The sequence below is a fragment of the Grampus griseus genome (assembly GCF_964374135.1).
Source record: "Grampus griseus genome assembly, chromosome: 6".
Lineage (NCBI taxonomy): Eukaryota > Metazoa > Chordata > Mammalia > Artiodactyla > Delphinidae > Grampus > Grampus griseus.
In genome coordinates, this window is record NC_139000.1 from 106,818,331 (window position 1) to 106,840,391 (window position 22,061).

General features: G+C 38.6%; 1 protein-coding gene and 1 pseudogene across 2 annotated transcripts in view; both read left to right on the forward strand.

Annotated features, from left to right (window-relative positions):
• The window catches only part of MTMR9 (myotubularin related protein 9), a gene marked incomplete at its 5' end in the record, with an annotated part of 95,256 nt that overhangs the window by 20,729 nt on the left and 52,466 nt on the right, over positions 1-22,061 (forward strand). The window contains 3 exons of the mRNA XM_082655816.1: positions 15,841-16,014; positions 18,770-18,987; positions 20,101-20,262. Of these exons, the coding sequence (XP_082511942.1) occupies positions 15,841-16,014; positions 18,770-18,987; positions 20,101-20,262 (554 nt within the window). The remainder of the gene's footprint in view (positions 1-15,840; positions 16,015-18,769; positions 18,988-20,100; positions 20,263-22,061) is intronic.
• Positions 8,060-9,101, forward strand: LOC309823723 (large ribosomal subunit protein P1-like; annotated as a pseudogene). The gene is made up of 2 exons: positions 8,060-8,070; positions 8,752-9,101. The product of its transcript is annotated as a large ribosomal subunit protein P1-like (transcript).

Consider the following 22,061-nt stretch of genomic DNA (forward strand, 5'->3'; position numbering starts at 1 on the left):
CCTATGTTTTCCTCTAAGAGTTTGATAGTTTCTGGCCTTACATTTAGGTCTTTAATCCATTTTGAGCTTATTTTTGTGTATGGTGTTAGGGAGTGATCTAATCTCATACTTTTACATGTACCTGTTCAGTTTCCCCAGCACCACTTATTGAAGAGGCTGTCCTTTCTCCACTGTACATTCCTGCCTCCTTTATCAAAGGTAAGGTGACCATATGTGCATGGGTTTATCTCTGGGCTTTCTGTCCTGTTCCATTGATCTATCTTTCTGTTTTTGTGCCAGTACCATACTGTCTTGATTACTGTAGCTTTGTAGTATAGCCTGAAGTCAAGGAGCCTGATTCCTCTAGCTCCATTTTTCGTTCTCAAGATTGCTTTGGCTATTCGGGGTCTTTTGTGTTTCCATACAAATTGTGAAAGTTTTTGTTCTAGTTCTGTGAAAAATGCCAGTGGTAGTTTGCTAGGGATTGCATTGAATCTGTAGATTGCTTTGGGTAGTAGAGTCCTTTTCACAGTGTTGATTCTTCCCATCCAAGAACATGGTATATCTCTCCATCTATTTGTATCATCTTTAATTTCTTTCATCAGTGTCTTATAATCTGCATACAGGTCTTTTGTCTCCTTAGGCAGGTTTATTCCTAGATATTTTATTCTTTTTGTTGCAATGGTAAATGGGAGTGTTTTCTTGATTTCCCTTTCAGATTTTTCATCATTAGTGTATAGGAATGCCAGAGATTTCTGTGCATTAATTTTGTATCCTGCTACTTTACCAGATTCATTGATTAGCTCTAGTAGTTTTCTGGTCACATCTTTAGGATTCTCTATGTATAGTATCATGTCATCTGCAAACAGTGACAGCTTTACTTCTTCTTTTCCGATTTGGATTCCTTTTATTTCCTTTTCTTCTCTGATTGCTGTGGCTAAAACTTCCAAAACTATGTTGAATAAGAGTGGTGAAGAGCTTCCCTGGTGGTGCAGTGGTTGAGAATCTGCCTGCTAATGCAGGAGACACAGGTTCGAGCCCTGGTCTTGCAGGATCCCACATGCCGCAGAGCAACTAGGCTCGTGAGCTGCAACTACTGAGCCTGTGCATCTGGAGCCTGTGCTCCGCAACAAGAGTGGCCGCGATAGTGAGAGGCCCGTGCACCATGATGAAGAGTGGCCCCCGCTTGCCACAACTAGAGAAAGCCCTCGCACAGAAACGAAGACCCAACACAGCAAAAATAAATTAATTAATAAACTCCTACCCCCAACATCTTCTTTAAAAAAAAAAAAAAAGGAGTGGTTAGAGTGGGCAACCTTGTCTTGTTCCTGATCTTAGTGGAAATGCTTTCAGTTTTTCTCCATTGAGGATGATGCTGGCTGTGGGTTTGTCATATATAACCTTCATTATGTTGAGGAAAGTTCCCTCTATGCCTACTTTCTGCAAGGTTTTTATCATAAATGGGTTTTTAAATTTGTCGAAAGCTTTCTCTGCATCTATTGAGATGATCATATGGTTTTTCTCCTTCAATTTGTTAATATGGTGTATCACGTTGATTGATTTGCACATATTGAAGAATCCTTGCATTCCTGGAATAAATCCCACTTGATCATGGTGTATGATCCTTTTAATGTGCTGTTGGATTCTGTTTGCTAGTATTTTGTTGAGGATTTTTGCATCTATGTTCATCAGTGATATTAGCCTGTAGTTTTCTTTTTTTTGTGACATCCTTGTCTGGGTTTGGTATCAGGGTGATGGTTGCCTTGTGGAATGAGTTAGGAAGTGTTCCTCCCTCTGCTATATTTTGGAAGAGTTTGAGAAGGATAGGTGTTAGCTCTTCTCTAAATGTTTGATAGAATTCGCCTGTGAAGCCATCTGGTCCTAGGCTTTTGTTTGTTGGAAGATTTTTAATCACAGTTTCCATTTCAGTGCTTGTGATTGGTCTCTTCATATTTTCTATTTTTTCCCAATTCATTCTTGGCAGGTTGTGCATTTCTAAGAATTTGTCCTTTTCTTCCAGGTTGTCCATTTTATTGGCATAGAATTGCTTGTAATCTCTCATGATCTTTTGTATTTCTGCAGTGTCAGTTGTTACTTCTCCTTTTTCATTTCTAATTCTATTGATTTGAGTCTTCTTCTTCTCCCTTTTTCCTTTTTTTTTTGCGGTATGCGGGCCTCTCACCATTGTGGCCTCTCCCATTGCAGAGCAACGGCTCTGGATGCGCAGGCCCAGCGGCCATGGCTCACGGGCCCAGCCGCTCCGCGGCATGTGGGATCCTCCTGGACCAGGGCACGAACCCGCTTCCCCCGCATCGGCAAGCAGACTCTCAATGACTGCGCCACCAGGGAAGCCCCTCCCTTTTTATCTTGATGAGTCTGGCTAATGGATTATCAATTTTGTTTATCTTCTCAAAGAACCAGCTTTTAGTTTTATTGATCTTTGCTATCGTTTCCTTCATTTCTTTTTCATTGATTTCTGATCTGATCTTTATGATTTCTTTCCTTTTGCTAACTTTGGAGTTGTTTGGTTCTTCTTTCTCTAATTGCTTTAGGTGCAAGGTTAGCTTGTTTATTCAAGATGTTTCCTGTTTCTTAAGGTAGGATTGTATTGCTATAAACTTCCCTCTTAGAACTGCTTTTGCTGCATCCTATAGGTTTTGGGTCGTTGTGTCTCCATTGTCATTTGTTTCTAGGTATTTTTTGATTTCCTCTTTGATTTCCTCAGTGATCACTTTGTTATTAAGTTGTGTATTGTTTAGCCTCCGTGTGTTTGTATTTTTAACAGATCTTTTCCTGTAATTGATATCTAGTCTCATAGTGTTATGGTCGGAAAAGATACTTGATACAATTTCAATTTTCTTAAATTTACCAAGGCTTGATTGGTGACCCAAGATATGATCTATCCTGGAGAATGTTCCATGAGCACTTGAGAAAAATGTGTATTCTGTTGTTTTTGGATGGAATGTCCTATAAATATCAATAAAGTCCATCTTGTTTAATGTATCATTTAAAGCTTGTGTTCCCTTATTTATTTTCATTTTGGATGATCTGTCCATTTGTGAAAGTGGGGTGTTAAAGCCCCCTACTATGAATGTGTTACTGTCGATTTCCCCTTTTATGGCTGTTAGTATTTGCCTTATGTATTGAGGTTCTCCTATGTTGGGTGCATAAATATTTACAGTTGTTGTATCTTCTTCTTGGATTGATCCCTTGATCATTATGTAGTGTCCTTCTTTGTCTCTTGTAATAGTGTTTATTTTAAAGTCTATTTTCTCTGATATGAGAATTGCTACTCCAGCTTTCTTTTGGTTTCCATTTGCATGGAATATCTTTTTCCATCCCCTCATTTTCAGTCTGTATGTGTCTCTAGCTCTGAAGTGGGTCTCTTGTAGACAGCATATATATGGGTCTTGTTTTTGTATCCATTCAGCCAGTCTGTGTCTTTTGGTGGGAGCATTTAATCCATATACATTTAAGGTATTTATTGATATGTATGTTCCTATTCCCATTTTCTTAATTGTTTTGGGCTTGTTATTATAGGTCTTTTCCTTCTCTTGTGTTTCTTGCCTAGAGAAGATCCTTTAGCATTTGTTGTAAAGGTGGTTTGGTGGTGCTGAACTCTCTCAGCTTTTGCTTGTCTGTAAAGGTTTTAATTTCTCCATTAAATCTGAATGAGATCCTTGCTGGGTAGAGTAATCTTTGTTGTAGGTTTTTCTCCTTCATCACTTGAAATATGTCCTGCCAGTCCCTTCTGGCTTGCAGAGTTTCTGCTGAAAGATCAGCTGTTAACCTTATGGGGATTCCCTTGTGTGTTATTTGTTGTTTTTCCCTTGCTGCTTTTAATATGTTTTGTTTGTGTTTAATTTTTGATAGTTTGATTAGTATGTGTCTTGGCGTGTTTCTCCTTGGATTTATCCTGTATGGGACTCTCTGTGCTTCCTGGACTTGATTAACTATTTCCTTTCCCATATTAGGGAAGTTTTCAACTATAACCTCTTTAAATATTTTCTCAGTCCCTTTCTTTTTCTCTTCTTCTTCTGGAACCCCTATAATTCGAATGTTGGTGCGTTTAATGTTGTCTCAGAGGTCTCTGAGACTGTCCTCAGTTCTTTTCATTCTTTTCTCTTTATTCTGCTCTGCAGTAGTTATTTGCAGTATTTTATCTTCCAGGTCACTTCTCCGTTCTTCTGCCTCAGTTATTCTGCTATTGATCCCGTCTAGAGTATTTTTAATTTATTTTATTGTGTTGTTCATCGTTGCTTGTTTCATCTTTAGTTCTTCTAGGTCCTTGTTAAATGTTTCTTGCATTTTCTCTATTCTGTTTCCAAGATTTTAGATCCTCTTTACTATCATTATTCTGAATTCTTTTTCAGGTAGACTGCCTATTTCCTCTTCATTTGTTAGGTGTGGTGGGTTTTTTCCTTGCTCCTTCATCTGCGGTGTGTTTTCTGTCTTCTCATTTTGTTTATCTTACTGTGTTTGCGGTCTCCTTTTTGCAGCCTGCAGGTTCGTGGTTCCCGTTGTTTTTGGCGTCTGTCCCCAGTGGCTAAGGTTGGTTCAGTGGATTGTGTAGGCTTCCTGGTGGAGGGGACTAGTGCCTGTGTTCTGGTGGATGAGGCTGGATCTTGTCTTTCTGGTGGGCAGGTCCACATCTGGTGGTGTGTTTTGGGGTGTCTGTGGACTTATTATTATTTTAGGCAGCCTCTCTGCTAATGGGTGGGGTTGTGTTCCTGTCTTGCTAGTTGTTTGGCATAGGGTGTCCAGCACTGTAGTTTGTTAAGGTTGAGTGAAGCTGGGTGTTGGTGTTGAGATGGAGATCTCTGGGAGATTTTCACTGTTGGATATTATGTGGAGCTGGGAGGTCTCTTGTGGACCAGTGTCCTGAAGTTGGCTCTCCCACCTCAGAGGCACAGCACTGACTCCTGGCTGCAGCACCAAGAGCCTTTCATCCACACGGCTCTCTAGCTTCCTACCCCAGCTATACTGAATTCCTTGCAGTTCCCTTGATTCATTCGCCAATTCACGCTGCCCCGCCTCTTTGGAGCATTTTTATATAGTTTGTGGATATCTACCTGTATTTACATTTATATTCAGGGTCTTTATAACATTAAAAACTGCATAGTAAGCATTCTCAAATGCATGATGCTTTTCTTTTGTATCCATTAACTACTAGCTAACAGCTACCTTAGAGGAATCCTTAGTTACTTCCTAGGTGGAAAATGGCAGTCAGAATTTGATCTGGAAGGGAGATGTCTGGATGATTTTCTTGATTATCCAGAAACGTCTGTATAAATGACTTGCTCATGATTTATCTTGTAGTTAGGTGCCATAAGTGAACCAGTCTAAGTCTACATTCAACAAGCCAACGTTCAAATCAGTCTCCTGTTCTGTGCAGAAATCCTCTGTGCTAACACATCCACGATGTGGTTGTCCAGCTTCTGCTTGAAATCTCTAGTGCAAGAGAATTTGCAAAATCATACGGTAATGTCCCAGATGGGAACAGTCCTAATACCAAGCTGAAGTTCCCCTGTACTTAGACCCCATGTTTCTGATGTTGTGTTGTGTTTTTCAGGTTGTCTTATTCCTCTACTATGAATTGTTCTTCAAATTAAGAACTTTTATGTCCCCATTAAGTTTCCTCTTCTACAGATTAAATATCAGTATTTATTTCAGCCTTTTCCCATAGTGCTGAACTCAGGGCCCCACCCTGTCCTGGCTGCTTTCCTCAGCAAGGCCTTCAGTTTGTCATTGATTCTCTTAAAACATGGTACCCGTAACATTTAGCGTAGATTGGAACTATTACTGATACTTTACTGTACCCTAAAGTTGCATTGGCCTTTTTCAGAATTAAATTACTAATGAAATAAACTAAAATTCCTTCATCCTTATACATGTGTTGTTAAGGGATCCTCCTTGCCTTTTTGTTTGTTTGTCCATTCATTCATTCTTATATTCAACATTTTTTTCTCGTAGGCATTTCCTTTTGGGGTTAGCTACTTAGTTAAGCAATTTGTATATTTGAATTTCTGTTTTAAATTCCTGCAAATTTTGTAATCCACAAATTTAATGAGAACATTTTTAATGCCTTGATTTGAGGTATTTGCTTACTATTGCTAGATTATGGAAATTTTAGATAAGCAAAGCATGGTCCCTTCCTTTTAATTGTTCAAAGTCTAATAATTATCTAAGTAATTGAATACAATAAAATAAGTGCTGACAAAATTTCCACAAGACACAGGGGAAATGAAATTATTAGATCTGTGTTATAGAAAGTCAGTTCTGTTGCAAAATGCTGAGAAACTGCTTAATCGGATACTGTAATAACATAAAGTAGATGGTTGGATCAGTAGCAGAGTGATTACAGTGCAGAAGGATTCAGGAAGTGGAATTAAAAGGAGTTGGTGAGTCACTCCCTGGATGTGAGAGGTAAAACAGGCAGTGGCATCTAGGTTTTACCATTGAAATGGGAAAGACAGAAAGAGAAATATGTTTGACAGGGAATGAGCTGAGTTCAGTTGTGGGGATGGCAAATTCAAAGGGCCTGTGTGGTACATGTCATTGAATATGTACAAGAGATAGTTTAGAGCTTATTTGAGAGATCTGTGTTAAAAATGAAATATTGAGCATAATCAATGTGTACATTGTGGGAACCATGGGGAGAAGTTGATGTTGCTGAGGGAAAGCATCTAAAGTAAGTAGGGGGCCAAGGATGAACCATGTAAGGGATGAGTGGAGGAAAAAGCCAAGGGAAGAGCGAGCTTCAAGGAGGGGGTCACTAATGTGAAAGCTTCTTATTCGTTGTTTGTTTATTGTCTGTCTTCTGGTCTAGGATACAAGCTGCTAGAATATAAACTTTAAGATGGTGGGAAACATACATGTCATTCTTATTCTCTACTGTATTCTTTTTTTTTAACATCTTTATTGGAGTATAATTGCTTTACAATGGTGTGTTAGTTTCTGCTTTATAACAAAGTGAATCAACTGTACATATACGTATATCTCCATACCTCCTCCCTCTTGCATCTCCCTCCCACCCTCCCTATCCCACCCCTCTAGGTGGTCACAAAGCACTGAGCTGATCTCCCTGTGCTATGCAGCTGCTTCCCACTAGCTATCTATTTTACATTTGGTAGTATATATAAGTCCATGCCACTCTCTCACTTCGTCCCAGCTTACCCTTCCCCCTCCCTGTGTCCTCAAGTCCATTCTCTACGTCTGCATCTTTATTCCTTTCCTGCCCCTAGGTTCCTCAGAACCATTTTTTTTTTTTTTAGATTCCATATATATGTGTTAGCATACAGTATTTGTTTTTCTGTTTCTGACTTACTTCACTCTGTATGACAGACTCTAGGTCCATGCACCTCACTACAAATAACTCAATTTCGTTTCTTTTTATGGTTGAGTAATATTCCACTGTATATATGTGCCACATCTTCTTTATCCATTCATCTGTTGATGGACACTTAGGTTGTTTCCATGTCCTGGCTATTGTAAGTAGAGCTGCAATGAACATTGTCGTACATGACTCTTTTTGAATTATGATTTTCTCAGGGTATCTACTGTATTCTTAGCACATGATTGGCAAGCAGTTGATATTTGTTGAGCAAATGAATATAGGAATGTGTGCATTTATGCAGGATAGGACAAAAGGACAATAAGGCCTTCTATATATCTTTGGAATCCTCTGCCACGTAGACATATATCACTTAATCAGTCAGTATTCGTTGAGTAAGGTTTTTTGACCATCTCAAAAACTTTCTAAATAGTATTAGCCAGTCCCTTCTTCTCTATTATATCCGAAAGAGATGTATGGTATTGAGAAGACAGAGTACTAAAACTAGCTATCAAGATATCTTATGTTGCATCCCAGATATGTTGGCTGCTTGACTTTCTGGGACTCAGTTTCCAAGTCTACACGATGAAAGTATTGGACAAATGATCTTTAAGAGTTCCTCCCCTTTTAACATGCTTTTATTCTAGGATATCATGAAATATTATTTCAGATACTTTGCTGAAATACACATATATAGTATATCAGTACTCTCCCAATCTACTACTTCAGAAATTATATACAACAACGATGATGATAAGGTAATGGTTGAGTAGCTTCTATCTGACAAGACCTCCTGCAGATATACAATGACAAACTATGAATAAAATACAGAAAACTACTACTTGGAGGCTCTGGTAAGTGAACAGAAATCAGCATATTTTAGAGGGGAGTGAAAACTTAGAGGATGTGAATGACAGAGTGAATTTCCTATTTTGCGGGCCTTGTCCTGAGGCCGGTGAAATTATGGCATTGATGGTATAGGACAGCTAACATTCTGGTGAAAAGCCCACTTTGTCTCTGGTGGGAGGAAGGGCTTGGGGAACCAGAGAGCCAGAGGAGGGGAACCTTGATTCTGTATATAATCCTGAATCTCTGGCTGACTCTTGACCCATGATTGCATGGGAGAAACTGGGAGCAGTCAGAGCTAAGGTCTGAGCTGCCGTGCACCTCAGATGTTACAGAGTTTGCAGTTTAAGTCTGAACAAGCCGTTTCCTTGTAAAACAGAACCATAACACTCTTCAAAGATGTGTAATAGAATTCAGTTTCTGGACATTCACAATGTCCAGGATACAGTCCAAAGTTGAGCCAGGATGTTATGACCCGTTCTCAAGAAAAAAGACAATCAGCTCCCTTTCCTCAGCTGCCGCTAAGGTGCTTGGTCCTTCTGAGGAAGCTAAGGCCGCGTTGGGGTGCAGCCCTCACTTCATCCGGTGACTAGCATCGCTCCTGGCAGCACCTGGCTAGCACTCACCCACACCGTGGCCTCCGTCTCGGAGCTCGCCTGCATCTACTTGGCCCTCATCCTGCACTACTGAGGTGACGGTCATGGAGGATAAGATCAATGCCTTCATTAAAGCAGCAGGTGTAAATGTTGAACCTTTCTGGCCAGGCTTGTTTGCAAATGCTTTGGCCAGCCAGTGTGGACCTGCCCCAGCAGCTGGTGCTGCCCCAGCAGGAGGTCCTGCCCCCTCCCTCAGTGCTGTCCCAGCTGAGGAGAAGAAAGTGGAAGCAAAGAAAGAAGAATCTGAAGAGTCTGATGATGACATGGGCTTTGATTTTTTTGACTAAACTAAACTTCTTTAGTAACACAAAAAGCTGGGCTCTTTGCAAAAAACAAAAGACAATCAGCAATTGCCAACCCCAAGATGACTCAGATGTTCACGGGATCGTACAAGATCTTTCGAGCAGCTGTTTAAACTGCCCAACTTTCCATAAAGGAAACTATGCTTAAAATGAGACAAAAGACAGGAAACCTCAGCAGAGAAATAGAAAACATTAAGAAGAGTCAAATGGAACTCAGCATTTTTTGAAAAATTTGTATCTGAAATAAAATATTCACTAGGCTAAATGACAGAGGACAGAAACAGTAAAATTGAAATTAGAGCAATAGAAATTATTTGGAGAAATAAAGAGAGAAGAGAAATTATGGAAAAATAAACAGAGCCTCAAGAATATGTGGAACAATATCAATATATCTAGTATATATATAATTACAGATCCAGGAGAGAATAGACAGAATAGGTAGAAAAAATATTTAAAGAAATAATGTTCAGAAACTAAAAATTTGGTGAATATTCTGAATTCAAAAAACTCAGCAAGCCCCAAACAGGATAAGTATGAAGAAAATCATGCTAGGCACATCATAGTCAGACTGTCAATGAACCATGATAACATGAAGATCTTGAAAGCTGCCAGATAAAAACAACACATTACATACACAGAGACAATTCAAATGACCGTGGACTATTCATCAGAAATCATGGTGACTAGAAGACAAAACTTTTAAAGTGTTGAAAGGAGTAAAACCTATCAACCCTGAATTCTGTATCTGGTGAAAGTATCTTTCAAGGAGGAAGGTGAGACAACATTTTCGGATAAAAAGAAGCTAAGAATTTGTCACCAAGAGACGTTCACTATAAGAAATGTTAAAGGAAGTTCTTCAGACTGAAGGGAAATAATACCAGAGGGAAACCTGAATACTCAAAATGATTGAAGAATATTGAAAATGGTAAATTCTAGGTAAATATAACAAGCTACTTTTTTTCTTTTTAGTGTCTTTAAAATATGTATGACTACTTAAAGCAAAAACAATGGCATTGGGGGCTTCCCTGGTGGTGCAGTGTTTAAGAATCTGCCTGCCAGTGCAGGGGACACGGGTTCGAGCCCTGGTCCGGCAAGATCCCACATGCCGCGGAGCAGCTAAGCCCGTGCACCACAACTACTGAACCTGCGCTCTAGAGCCTGTGAGCCACAACTACTGAGCCCGCGTGCCACAACTACAGAAGCCTGTGCTCCACAACGAGAAGCCACCACAGTGAGGAGCCCGCACACAGCAACGAAGACCCAATGCAGCCAAAAATAAATGAATATATAAATAAATTTATTAAAAAAACAAAAACAAACTATGGCATTGCCTTTGTGGTGTTTATAGTATATGTAGACATATTATGTATGGAAACTATGTCATTAAAAATGACTGGGTGTGGTGTGGCTGAATGGATATAGATCAGTACAGCTTCAAGGTTTTTACATATTACGTAATGTGGGCTAATATTTAAATTAACAATATATATTATAATCCCTAGAGCAGAGTTTCTCGAACTTGGCGCTGTTGACATTTGGGCTAGATAATTCTTTGTTGTGAGAAACTGTCCTGTGCATTGTAGATTGTTTGGCAGTATCCCTGGCCTGCCACTAGATGCCAGTAGCATTCTTCTCCTCCAACCCCAGTAGTCTTCAGTCATTGACAGATGTTCTCTTGGGGCAAAATCACCCCTAGCTGCGAACCATTGTCTTAAGCAGTCACTTCTTAAAAATGTTAAGAGGTATAATTAAAAGATTAATACATTAAAGTGCAATTCTAAAAAGTATTTAAATAATACAAAAGAAAGTGGGAAAGAAGAAACAGCAATAAAAACTGAAGGGGCAAACAGAAAATAAATGCTAGACTAAAATCCAGCTGTATCGATATTTAATATTGGTGAGCTAAATGCTCCAATTAAAAGGCAGAGACTGTCAGAATGAATTAAAGAAAAAAGCAAGGGAGTTCCCTGGTGGCCTAGTGGTTAGGATTCCAAGGCTTTCACTGCTGAGGGCTCGGGTTTGGTCCCTGGTTGGGGAACTGAGATCCCTCAAGCTGCGTGGTGTGGCCAAAAAAAAGAAGAAAAAAGCAAGATGCAAATATTGCTGTGTACAGGAGATGCATTTTGAATATAAAGAGACAGATTGAAAATAAATGGGTGGGCAAAATGTGCCATGAAAATAATAAGTATAAAAAAGAAGTAGCTTTATTAATTCCAGATTAAAAAAAAAAACTTCAAGACACAGAATATTATCAAATAAAGAGGGTCATTCCATAATAATAAAATTCATCAGGACAACATAATGATTTATATATAAAAATAAATATTTATGCCTGATAGCCAAAATTGATGGAAATGAAGAAATAAGCAATTCTGTGATGATTGTAGATTGTTTAAACTGCCCTCTCAGCAAGTAATAGAACAACTAAACTAAAAACAACAACAAAACAAGTAGAGACAGAATCTGAACAACACTCTCTGATGTTCATTGAATACTACTTCCCAACTTCTGCACAATAAACAACATGCAAGAGCACATGGTATGTTTTCTAAGAGAGAATATACGCTGGGCTATTAAATAAATATCAATAAATCTAAAAGGATTGAAACCATACAGTATATAATCCCTGATCACAAAGTAATTATATTAGAAATCAGTTAACACTAAGGTATCGAGGAATACCCAGAGTATTTCTAAATTAAACAACATGCTTGTAAATAATCTGTAACTCAAAGATGAAATCAGAAAGGAAATTAGGAAATATTTTGAACTGAATGATAATATCAAAATTTGTAGAATATAGCTAAAGCAATGTTTAGAGAGAAACTTATAATGTTAAAGTGCTAATATAAAACAAGAAGAAAGGTCTAAAATCACCGACTTAAGCTCCAACTTAAGAAACTGGGAAAAAAATGAGCAAAGTAACTTGAAAGAATGAAATGATAAAAATAAGAGCAGAAATGAACAAAATAACTAGAACTAATAAGTTTAGCAAGTTTGCTCGGTACAAGTGTACAAAATCTAACTGGCAATAAGCAATCTTAAAATGAATAAAGTACTTAGTAATACATTTAACAAAAGGGCAGGATCTATACAAAACACAAAAGAAAACACAAAACATTGCTGAGAGAAGTTAAAGGACATCTAAATAAAAGGAGAAACACATGTTCATGGATTGGAAGACAGTATGGTTAAGATCAGTCAGTAATGGGCTGAGTTATGTAAAGGACCCAATAGTAAATACTTTAGGCTTTGAGGGTCATGAAATCTTTGTTGCAGCTGCTCCACTCTGCTGTTACAGCATGAAAACAGCAATAAATAATATATCAATGAATGGGTGGTGCTGTGTTCCAGTAGTATCTTACAGGCATACCTCATTTTATTGCATTTTCATCTTATTGTGCTTTTCAGATATTGTGTTCTTTACAAATTGAAGGTTTGTGGCAATCCTATGTCAAGCAAGTCTTTCAGTGCCACTTTTCCAACAGCATTTGCTTACTTCATGTCTCTGTTGCATTTTGGTAATTCTGAAAATATTTCAAATCCTCCACCAGCAGAAAGATTATGACTTGCTAAAGGCTCAGATGATGGTTAGCATTTTTTAGCAACAAAATATTTTAAAATTAAGGTATGTACATTTTATTTTTTTAAGACATATTGATGTTGCGCACTTAATAGACTACAGTATAGTGTAAACATAACTTAGATGCATTGGGAAAGCAAAAAATTTGTGACTCGCTTTGTTGCAATATTCACTTAATTGCAGTGGTCTGGAACCAAACCTGCAATGTCTCTGAGGTATGCCTGCATTTACAAAAACAAGCAGGGGCCTGGATTTGGCTTGTGGACTATAGTTTGCTGACCTCTCATTAAGATGCTAATTCTCTCCAAATTGATTTATTGATTCAGTGCAACTCCTATCAAAATTCCAATAGATGTCTTTGTAGAAATTGCCAAGATTATCCTGAAATTTATATGGAACTGCAGAGTTACTAGAATAGCCAAAACAACTTTGAAAAAAAATAGCTAAATTATTTACATTACTTGATTTGAAATTTTACTATCAGGTTACAGTAATCAAGAGAATGTGGTATATTGGCTTAAGGATAGATATATAAATCCATGGAACAAGATAGAGGGTCTAGAGATAAACTCTCCCATTTGTGGTCAATTTTTGCCAAAGGTGCCTAGACAATTTTATAGGTAAAGGAGAGTTTTTTTCAACTAATGGCATTGGAACAACTGGACTGATAAAAGATAGATCTAGACCTTTACTTCCATCCACAAAAATTAACTCAAAATATATTATAGACCAAAACATAAGAGCTAAAGGTATACAATTTCTTGAAGAAAACACAGGAGAAAATATTTATGACCATAGATTAGGCAAAGATTTCTTAGATAAGACACTAAAAGTGACCGAAAGCAGATTAGTGATTTCCTAGTATTGGTTGTGGAGGGGAAGGTATGGACTGCAAAGATGCACAAGGGTATCCCAGCAAACACCATGTAGGATAACCAAAAGGAAATTTTTACTTAGATGTATTGAGTTCAGCTATTGAACAGTAAGGCAAAGAGAATATCACAAAATTAACCAAAGAGAAAAGACAAATTACATACATGGTGAAACAAAATTAGAAGAGAAAAAAACAATTTGGTAAAATTAAACATCTACTTATGATAAAAGCTCTTAGCAGAGTTGGATTTGAAAGGAATTTATTTAATCTGATACAGGGTAGCTACAAAAACAAAAATATACAAAAAGCAAATCTTTCATTTGACAAAGATGCCTGCCATTGCTACTCATAGCTGACTCAGGAAGACAAGAAGGAAAAATAAAAGGTATTAGGATTGAAATGAAAGAAGCAAAATTGCTATTAGTTGGGTTTTTTTGGCCATGCAGTACGTGGGATCTTAATTCCCTGATCAGGGGTTAAACCTGCCCCCCTGCATTGGGAGCGCAAAATCTTAACCATTGGACCACCAGGGAAGTCCCTGCTCTTAGTTGTTGATTATATGCTTCTCTACATAGGAAACTGAAAGAATCTTGAAATTGTAGGCATTTCTCTACACCAAACATAATTTTGAAGACATACAACTAAAATGCTGTAAAAATATAATGTTCCTAGGAGTATATCTAAGAAAAGATATGAAAGATGTTTATTGAGAGAATTTTAAAACTTTATTGAAAAATTAAGAAAGCTTTGAAAAGTAGAGGGACACTATGCTCATAGACAAGGATATTAAATATTATAAAGATGTCTCCAAATCAATCTATAAAGTCAGTGCTATCTTATTAAAACACCAGTGGGTTTTTAAGTGGAATTTGATAAAAGTTACATGAAAGAGCAAAGGATCAAGGGGAACCAAGGTTCTCTTGAAGAGCAAGAAGGAGGGAAGAGGATTCTAGGAGACTTAGCCTACTAAATACAAAGTTTATTCTAAAAGCCGTGGATGGACTTGCTGCAGCTAGACAAGTGCGACAGAATAGAGAGACCAACGTGTGGAAAGTTAATATTTGACAGAAGTGGCATTGCAGGTCAATGAAGAATCATAGCATTCTCTGGAGTAGGAAATCAGTAAGTAATACCTAATTGTGAAAAATAGCCAAAAATTAAAAAAAAACAAAAAACAGCTGAAAGAGTTGAAAATGGTTACTTCTGGGGAAAGGGAATTAGATGATGTGTGAGCAGGAAACAGGTAACTTCCTTTTTAAAAAATAATTTTTTAGAAACTGTCTTTTAAATTAGTAATGTGAATAACTGAACAGTGAAAAAATTTAATTAAAAAATATTGTATCTTGTAAAAGGATTTTTTTTTTTTAAATACATTTATCAGACATGCTTTGGTTTATCCTCATGATACTACGAGCCATGGCCAGCATGTTAGGGCAACTCTGATTTATAGGAACATATTGAAATTTACATACACATAATTTTGTTTGTTTTTTGCAGTGCAAAGCTTTTTACAGTCTTTAAGTGATTTTCATTTTTGATATTAGAAATAAGTTGTCATTTGATAGTTTTATGTTGTGTACTTTTGGTTCTTAGCATACTGAGTTTGAAATTATTTCATTGACTTCTAAGCATAATCTTTCTTAGTATTAAGTTGTTATTGCTTTAAGAGAGATGTTAACAGTCTTTCCTCATTTTTCTCCTTTTTTAAATAACAGAAATGAGCAAGGGGTTTGATGTAAGTATTAGCAGTGTTCTGTTCTGGTTAAGCATCATCTGGAGTTTTAGTCTTCCTGTTGCTGTACTTTAAGAGTACCATTAACAAAGTAAATGGTACCAAGACAAGAAGGAATGAGATGATGTTGGCCCTGATATTCATAAATATACTTAATATATTTAACTTGGAGAATAGAAGACTAAGGGAGAAACAACTCTTTCATATATTCCATAAGATGTCATGTGAAATGGGGAACTTGTACTGAAATCACAGTAAACAACAATAGAGGAAGTTACAGAGCAATAAGTTTTGCTCAATAGGAGGAAGAACTTTCTAGGAACTAGGGATACCTAGCACTGTAGGAAGCTGGCTCTGAAGAGTGGAGCTCCTTTTCTGTGGAAGTATTTAAGTATGGGCTAGGTATCCTTCTATTAAATTCCTGTGAGATGGCTTCTTCACTGTATGAAAATTGATCTCTAAGCTTTAAAAGTTTTCAGATTATTTTGTGACATTGAGATACTTGCTTAGCTTTGAAGTATTTTGTGTTTTTCAGACCAGTGAATGGAGGTTAAGCTATGTCAATAAGGAATTTGCTGTTTGCCCCTCTTACCCACCAATTGTCATAGTACCCAAAGCCATTGATGATGAAGCTCTTCGGAAGGTAGCTACGTTTCGACATGGAGGACGCTTCCCAGTACTCAGCTATTATCATAAAAAAAATGGAATGGTAAGTGAACAATAAATACTACTGCTTAATCGACTGGAAGACTTGGTTTGAGGTTCTTAGAAATGTTCCCCTTTTCTGTGTACCTGTTCATTGAAGTGATTAGTCTCTCCCGCTGGGACTTCTGATATTTAAGCTTTAGGGAATCAGGAGTAGAGTGTTTTCTGTGATCAGGACATGACTTTGAATTCTTTCCATGATGCTGCTTAACCTTAGAAAAGCCCAAAGAAGTGTATCTTTAGGACTCAGTACAAAGGGAGCTAATGTTTAGTTTATACTTAAAATGAACACTCTTAGGTAGAAAAATAAATTTCTCTGACCGGAATAATGGTATGATACTTTATTTTAATGATTCTCACCAGATTTTCCTGTGAAAGGTAAATTGAACAGACGTTTTTATTTTCAGAAGGGAAAAGAGTGACACATGTCATTAGTCACAACTTAAGTAAACACAGGAGTCAGGAATTGAATAGGCAAGTGCTCACTGTGTGTTCGTTTCCTAAATATTTTCGAAGTTTATTTCTCTCCTCTTATTTTCTCTTTGTCAGTAAACTCTGCTTCTCATTTTGAATCCAGTAGTAAATGAGTGGGTAAGTTATAGCTATCTTCCATTTTCCTTTTTCCCCTGGTAGTAAGTCAAGTGTAGATATTTAGGATAAAGGGATTTCTAGAAATCAGGTCACCTATCTTGCCTGCTCAGCAGTATTTCTCTTCACTAGGGTTCACCATAAAGCATTTTAACAACTCATAAAATATATTATTGCGTCCAGTTACATGGTAAGTGCAGTCTGAGAGTTAGCCATTGTCATCCTCTGGATGACCTTCCTTTTGTTAAATTTCAGGGTAGTTAAGATAACAGTATGTATTATGGCACTGGTCCCCAACCTTTTTGGCACCAGGGACTCTTCATGGAAGACAGTTTTTCCACTGAAAGGGTGGGGGGTGGCTCAGGCGGTAATGCAGGTGATGGGTAGCGGCAGATGAAGCTTCGCTCGCCCACCTACCACTCACCTCCTACTCTGAGGCCTGGTTCCTAACAGGCTGTGGGCTGGTACCGGTCTGCGGCCTGGGGGTTGGGAACCCCTGTATTATGGGACGAGCTTGAAATAATTCTAAACCATTCGCCAGGGAATAGATCAGTATAACAGATATTGATTTCTTGAGAAAAGTTTCAAAAGCAGACTTCGAAGTATGTAGTTTTTGGTCTTTGGAGTCAAGTGGTTAAGTCCTGGAATACTGGAAGAAGACCACTGGAGAATAAAGAATAAATAAGTAGTTTTCAAGATATTGAAAGTGATTCCCGAAACAAGAATAATAGTACATAAATTTTTTTTATTTTACCATCGGTGCCTTTTCTCTTTATAATTCTTGATAAAACCTGCCAACCCTAAGTTTATGTAGTTGAAGCCAAAGTTTCCTGGTGTGTAGGCTGTTATCATTATCTAAATTACAGGCCCAGATCTGCTGGATAATTAATTCACTGACTAAATGAATTGTAATATTTGATCTTAAAGAGGAACTATAATTTATTATGTGAAAGTATTTTGAGATAGTAGGAAGAAAAATCATGTAAAAGTGCAAGTCTTGTTTTTGTTTTACAATGATTAACTGTTGTCAATACATAGAAACATTTCTTTGTTTTAGGATCAAATTCATCTCCGAAGTGACACACAATTTTTTTATTCTTTTAAAACATCTTTATTGGAGTATAATTGCTTTACAATGGTGTGTTAGTTTCTGCTGTATAACAAAGTGAATCAGCTATACATATAACTTATATCCCCATATCCCCTCCCTCTTGCGTCTCCCTCCCACCCTCCTTATCCCACCCCTCTAGGTGGTCACAGAGCACCGAGCTGATCTCCCTGTGCTATGCGGCTGCTTCCCACTAGCTATTGGTTTTACATTTAGTAGTGTATATATGTCCATGCCACTCTCTCACTTCGTCCCAGCTTACCCTTCCCCCTCCCTGCATCCTCAAGTCCATTCTCTAGTAGGTCTGCGTCTTTATTCCCTTCATGCCCCTAGGTTCTTTTTTTTTTTAAACAGAGAACAGGGGTCTTTATTTATTTATTTATTTATAAATTTATTTATTTATTTTGGGCTGTGTTGGGTCTTCGTTTCTGTGTGAGGGCTTTCTCTAGTTGTGGCAAGTGAGGGCCACTCTTCATCGTGGTGCACGGGCCTCTCACTATCGCAGCCTCTCTTGTTGCGGAGCACAGGCTCCAGACGCGCAGGCTCAGTAGTTGTGGCTCACGGGCCTAGTTGCTCCGCGGCATGTGGGATCTTCCCAGACCAGGGCTCGAACCCGTGTCCCCTGCATTAGCAGGCAGATTCTCAACCACTGCCCCACCAGGGAAGCCCCCACCTAGGTTCATCATGACCATTTTCTTTAGATTCCATATATATGTGTTAGTATACGGTATTTGTTTTTCTCTTTCTGACTTACTTCACTCTGTATGACAGACTCTAGGTCCATCCACCTCACTACAAATAACTCAATTTCGTTTCTTTTTATGGCTGAGTAATATTGCATTGTATATATGTGCCACATCTTCTTTATCCATTCATCTGTCAGTGGACACTTAGGTTGCTTCCATGTCCTGGCTATTGTAAATAGAGCTGCAATGAACACTGTGGTACATTACTCTTTATAGAATTGTTTTTTGAGATACTCTTAATGTAGCTAATTCATTTCTGCTTTCAGAAACTTTAAAAAGCAGCTACTGTTAAATTTTAGACTCTTTTGTCCTTGTAGGTTATTATGCGAAGTGGTCAGCCACTCACTGGCACAAATGGGAGACGGTGCAAAGAAGATGAGAAGCTGATAAATGCTACCCTCAGGGCAGGAAAGCGTGGCTACATCATTGACACCCGACCTCTAAACGTAGCTCAGCAAGCTAGAGCCAAAGGAGGTGGCTTTGAACAAGAAGCTCATTATCCCCAGTGGAGGCGGATTCATAAGTCCATTGAGAGGTAAAAGATTTGGGAGACAGTACTGGACTCTTATTTGAAGATATTTAGAGTGGGTGAGCCCTTAGCTGTTCAAAAATCACAAGTTTTCAAATGAACCTTCATATTAACTTGAGTCAAAAATTGGCTGGATATCCTGTCCTTGTGTTTTTTGTTTTTTTCTGCGATACGCGGTCCTCTCACTGTTGTGGCCTCTCCCGCTGCGGAGCACAGGCTCCGGACGCACAGGCTCAGCAGCCATGGCTCACGGGCCCAGCCGCTCCGCGGCATGTGGGATCTTCCCGGACCGAGGCATGAAGCCGTGTCCCCTGCATCGGCAGGCAGACTCTCAACCGCTGCACCACCAGGGAAGCCCTGTCCTTGTGTTTTATAAGATAAGCAGAAAACTTATGGTGGATGCTCAGAAGTGAGTTTTGATCAGATAGCATTTTTTCTCTGTTAGCTCTGAAATTTCATCACCATGAGGTCTGCTCCTCTACTTGTAGATCAGCAGTCACCAAACTTACTGAAAAGATATGCTACACATAATTATGTTTTCCTAAGTCAAAAAGACTTAGACATTTAATTTCCCTGATACACACTTATTTTCACACCTTATTTCCTCTACCTATATCATCTCCTTTATGCTTGCAATTAGTGGTTTATAATTGCTTCTGGGTGGGTGAGTGGGTAGGAGTTAGAGTTAATAAAACAATGGGATCTGAGCTGGCCTTGGGCATCCCTGCTGTGACAGTACAGGTGTCCAGAGTTGATTCTGTGGGAACGGGACACAGATGTTAGTGATGCTGTTTTGTGACCTGTGACAAAAAGCAGTACTGTGGCCCTCTTCTCAGTCAGATAATTCAGTTATGCAAACTGGGTTTAATCTGTTCAGTTGAGGAAGAGTTTACCATCGCAGGCATTTTAAGCATTTCACACTCATGTTTAAATATTAGTTTTTCAGTCTTTAACCCTATAAGTTATTATATAGCAAGGTAAATATTTTTATAGTATTTGGAGCTGCTTTTGCCCTTGCATATATATTGGAGGCTGAGTTTTTGATTTGGTTTCTTCCTTCATTGTTCTATGTTCTATTTTCTTTCTTTCTTCTTTTTAACTTTTTCTTGTTTTTGAAAGGTATCACATTCTTCAGGAGAGCTTAATCAAACTCGTGGAAGCTTGTAATGACCAAACACATAACATGGACCGATGGCTCAGTAGATTGGAGGCCTCCAACTGGCTGACTCACATCAAGGAGATTCTGACAACTGCCTGTCTGGTAGCTCAGTGTCTCGACAGGTAAAGTGCATCTCCAGGTTATAGAGCGGGCCACTCACACCAACAAGACTTCGCTTCCATCCAGACCTGTGGTTGTGTATCATGTTACTGTTCATGCCTGTCTGTATCTTATGTTTACATAAGATCATTTTACAAATAACTGTAGAAGATAGTCAACGCCATTCAGTGTCAGTGAAGTATGTGTGTAGAGTCTGGCATTTAATTGATAATGTTTGTTGAATGAATGTGAACCATGTACATATACATGTCTTCCATGACAAAATTTTTTTAAGTATTAAAGGACCTATTTTTTTCTATAAAAATCCTTAAAATGTGAATCTACCAATTTTCCTTTTCTTAGACTGAAAAAGAATGAAAAGAAGTTTTCTTATTTCTCCTCAGAGGGCCAAACTTGGCCTTCAAGGAACTTTTGAAATAGCAATGAAAGGAAACATGTAATTTTGTTACACAGTAAATGATCCTTTCTAATTTCTCAGCTATCTTGTTACAAACTACTTGATATGTGCAGTTATATCTGGATCTCGAGTTGAGAAAACCGGATGGTAGTGATGTGAAGTATATGAAGTGATTTTAGTTTATTCACTCAGTTGAAAGTTGCTAATCCTCGAGACTTGAGGCAGAAGACTTGAACAGGGGCAGAAGGATTGGTATAAGTTGTTGCAGAAGCTTAGAATGCCCTTTTCATTTATTTTTTCATTTTAAACCTGTTTTTTTTAAAAAAATAAATTTATCTATTTAGGGCCGCGTCGGGTCTTCGTTGCTGCATGCGGGCTTTCTCTAATTGCCGCAAGTGGGGCCTTCTCTTCCTTGCAGTGCGTGGGCTTCTCATTGTGGTGGCTTCTCTTGTTGCAGAGTACAGGCTCTAGGCGTGTGGGCTTCAGTAGTTGTGGCACGCAGGCTCAGTAGTTGTGGCGCACAGGATCAGTTGCTCCGCAGCATGTGGGATCTTCCGGGACCAGGGCTCAAACCCGTGTCCCCTGCATTGGCAGGTGGATTCTTAACCACTGCACCACCAGGGGAAGTCGTTTTAAAATGTTATATGCTTGCAAAGATGGGGTGGAGGGCAGTGCTGAACTTCCTAGCAGCCAATTCAAAGGCAGAGAACACTTTGCTTAAAAATGAACCCACATAAACATGAATTTCAATTAGAACCCCGATCTGCATTCACACAGGATGCTGCAACAGGCCCTAGAAGAGCTGGCTAAGTCCTTGTCTTGGTCCATCTCTACTCTAATGTCTTCATTAGCTTCCACAGAGAATAGATGTCTCCTCGATAAGGCATCAGTTACTCTACTTGAAAGCAGATGGGACAAAGACTGAAAGGAGGTTTTCTGAAAACCAGATTTTTTTTTTTTTTTTTTTGCGGTATGCAGGCCTCTCACTGTTGTGGCCTCTCCTGTTGCGGAGCACAGGCTCCGGACGTGCAGGCTCAGCGGCCATGGCTCACAGGCCCAGCCGCTCCGCGGCACGTGGGATCTTCCCAGACCGGGGCACAAAACCGTGTCCCCTGCATCGGCAGGCAGACTCTCAACCACTGCGCCACTAGGGAAACCCTACATATATAATTTCATTTAAGCTTCCAAACAACAATTGTTATGTATTATTACCCTACCTCTATAGATAAGGAAAAATAAAATCAGAGTAAGTTGCCTGAGTTGTACTGATTACAGCCCAAGTGGCAGTGCTGAGATTCCAACCTTTTTGTAAGAAATAATTAAGGAATAACACAGATAGACCCCTGAGTGTATGTCTCTGGATCATTTCCTGGATCTTTAAATGGCTGTTGTTCTGCTCTGGTA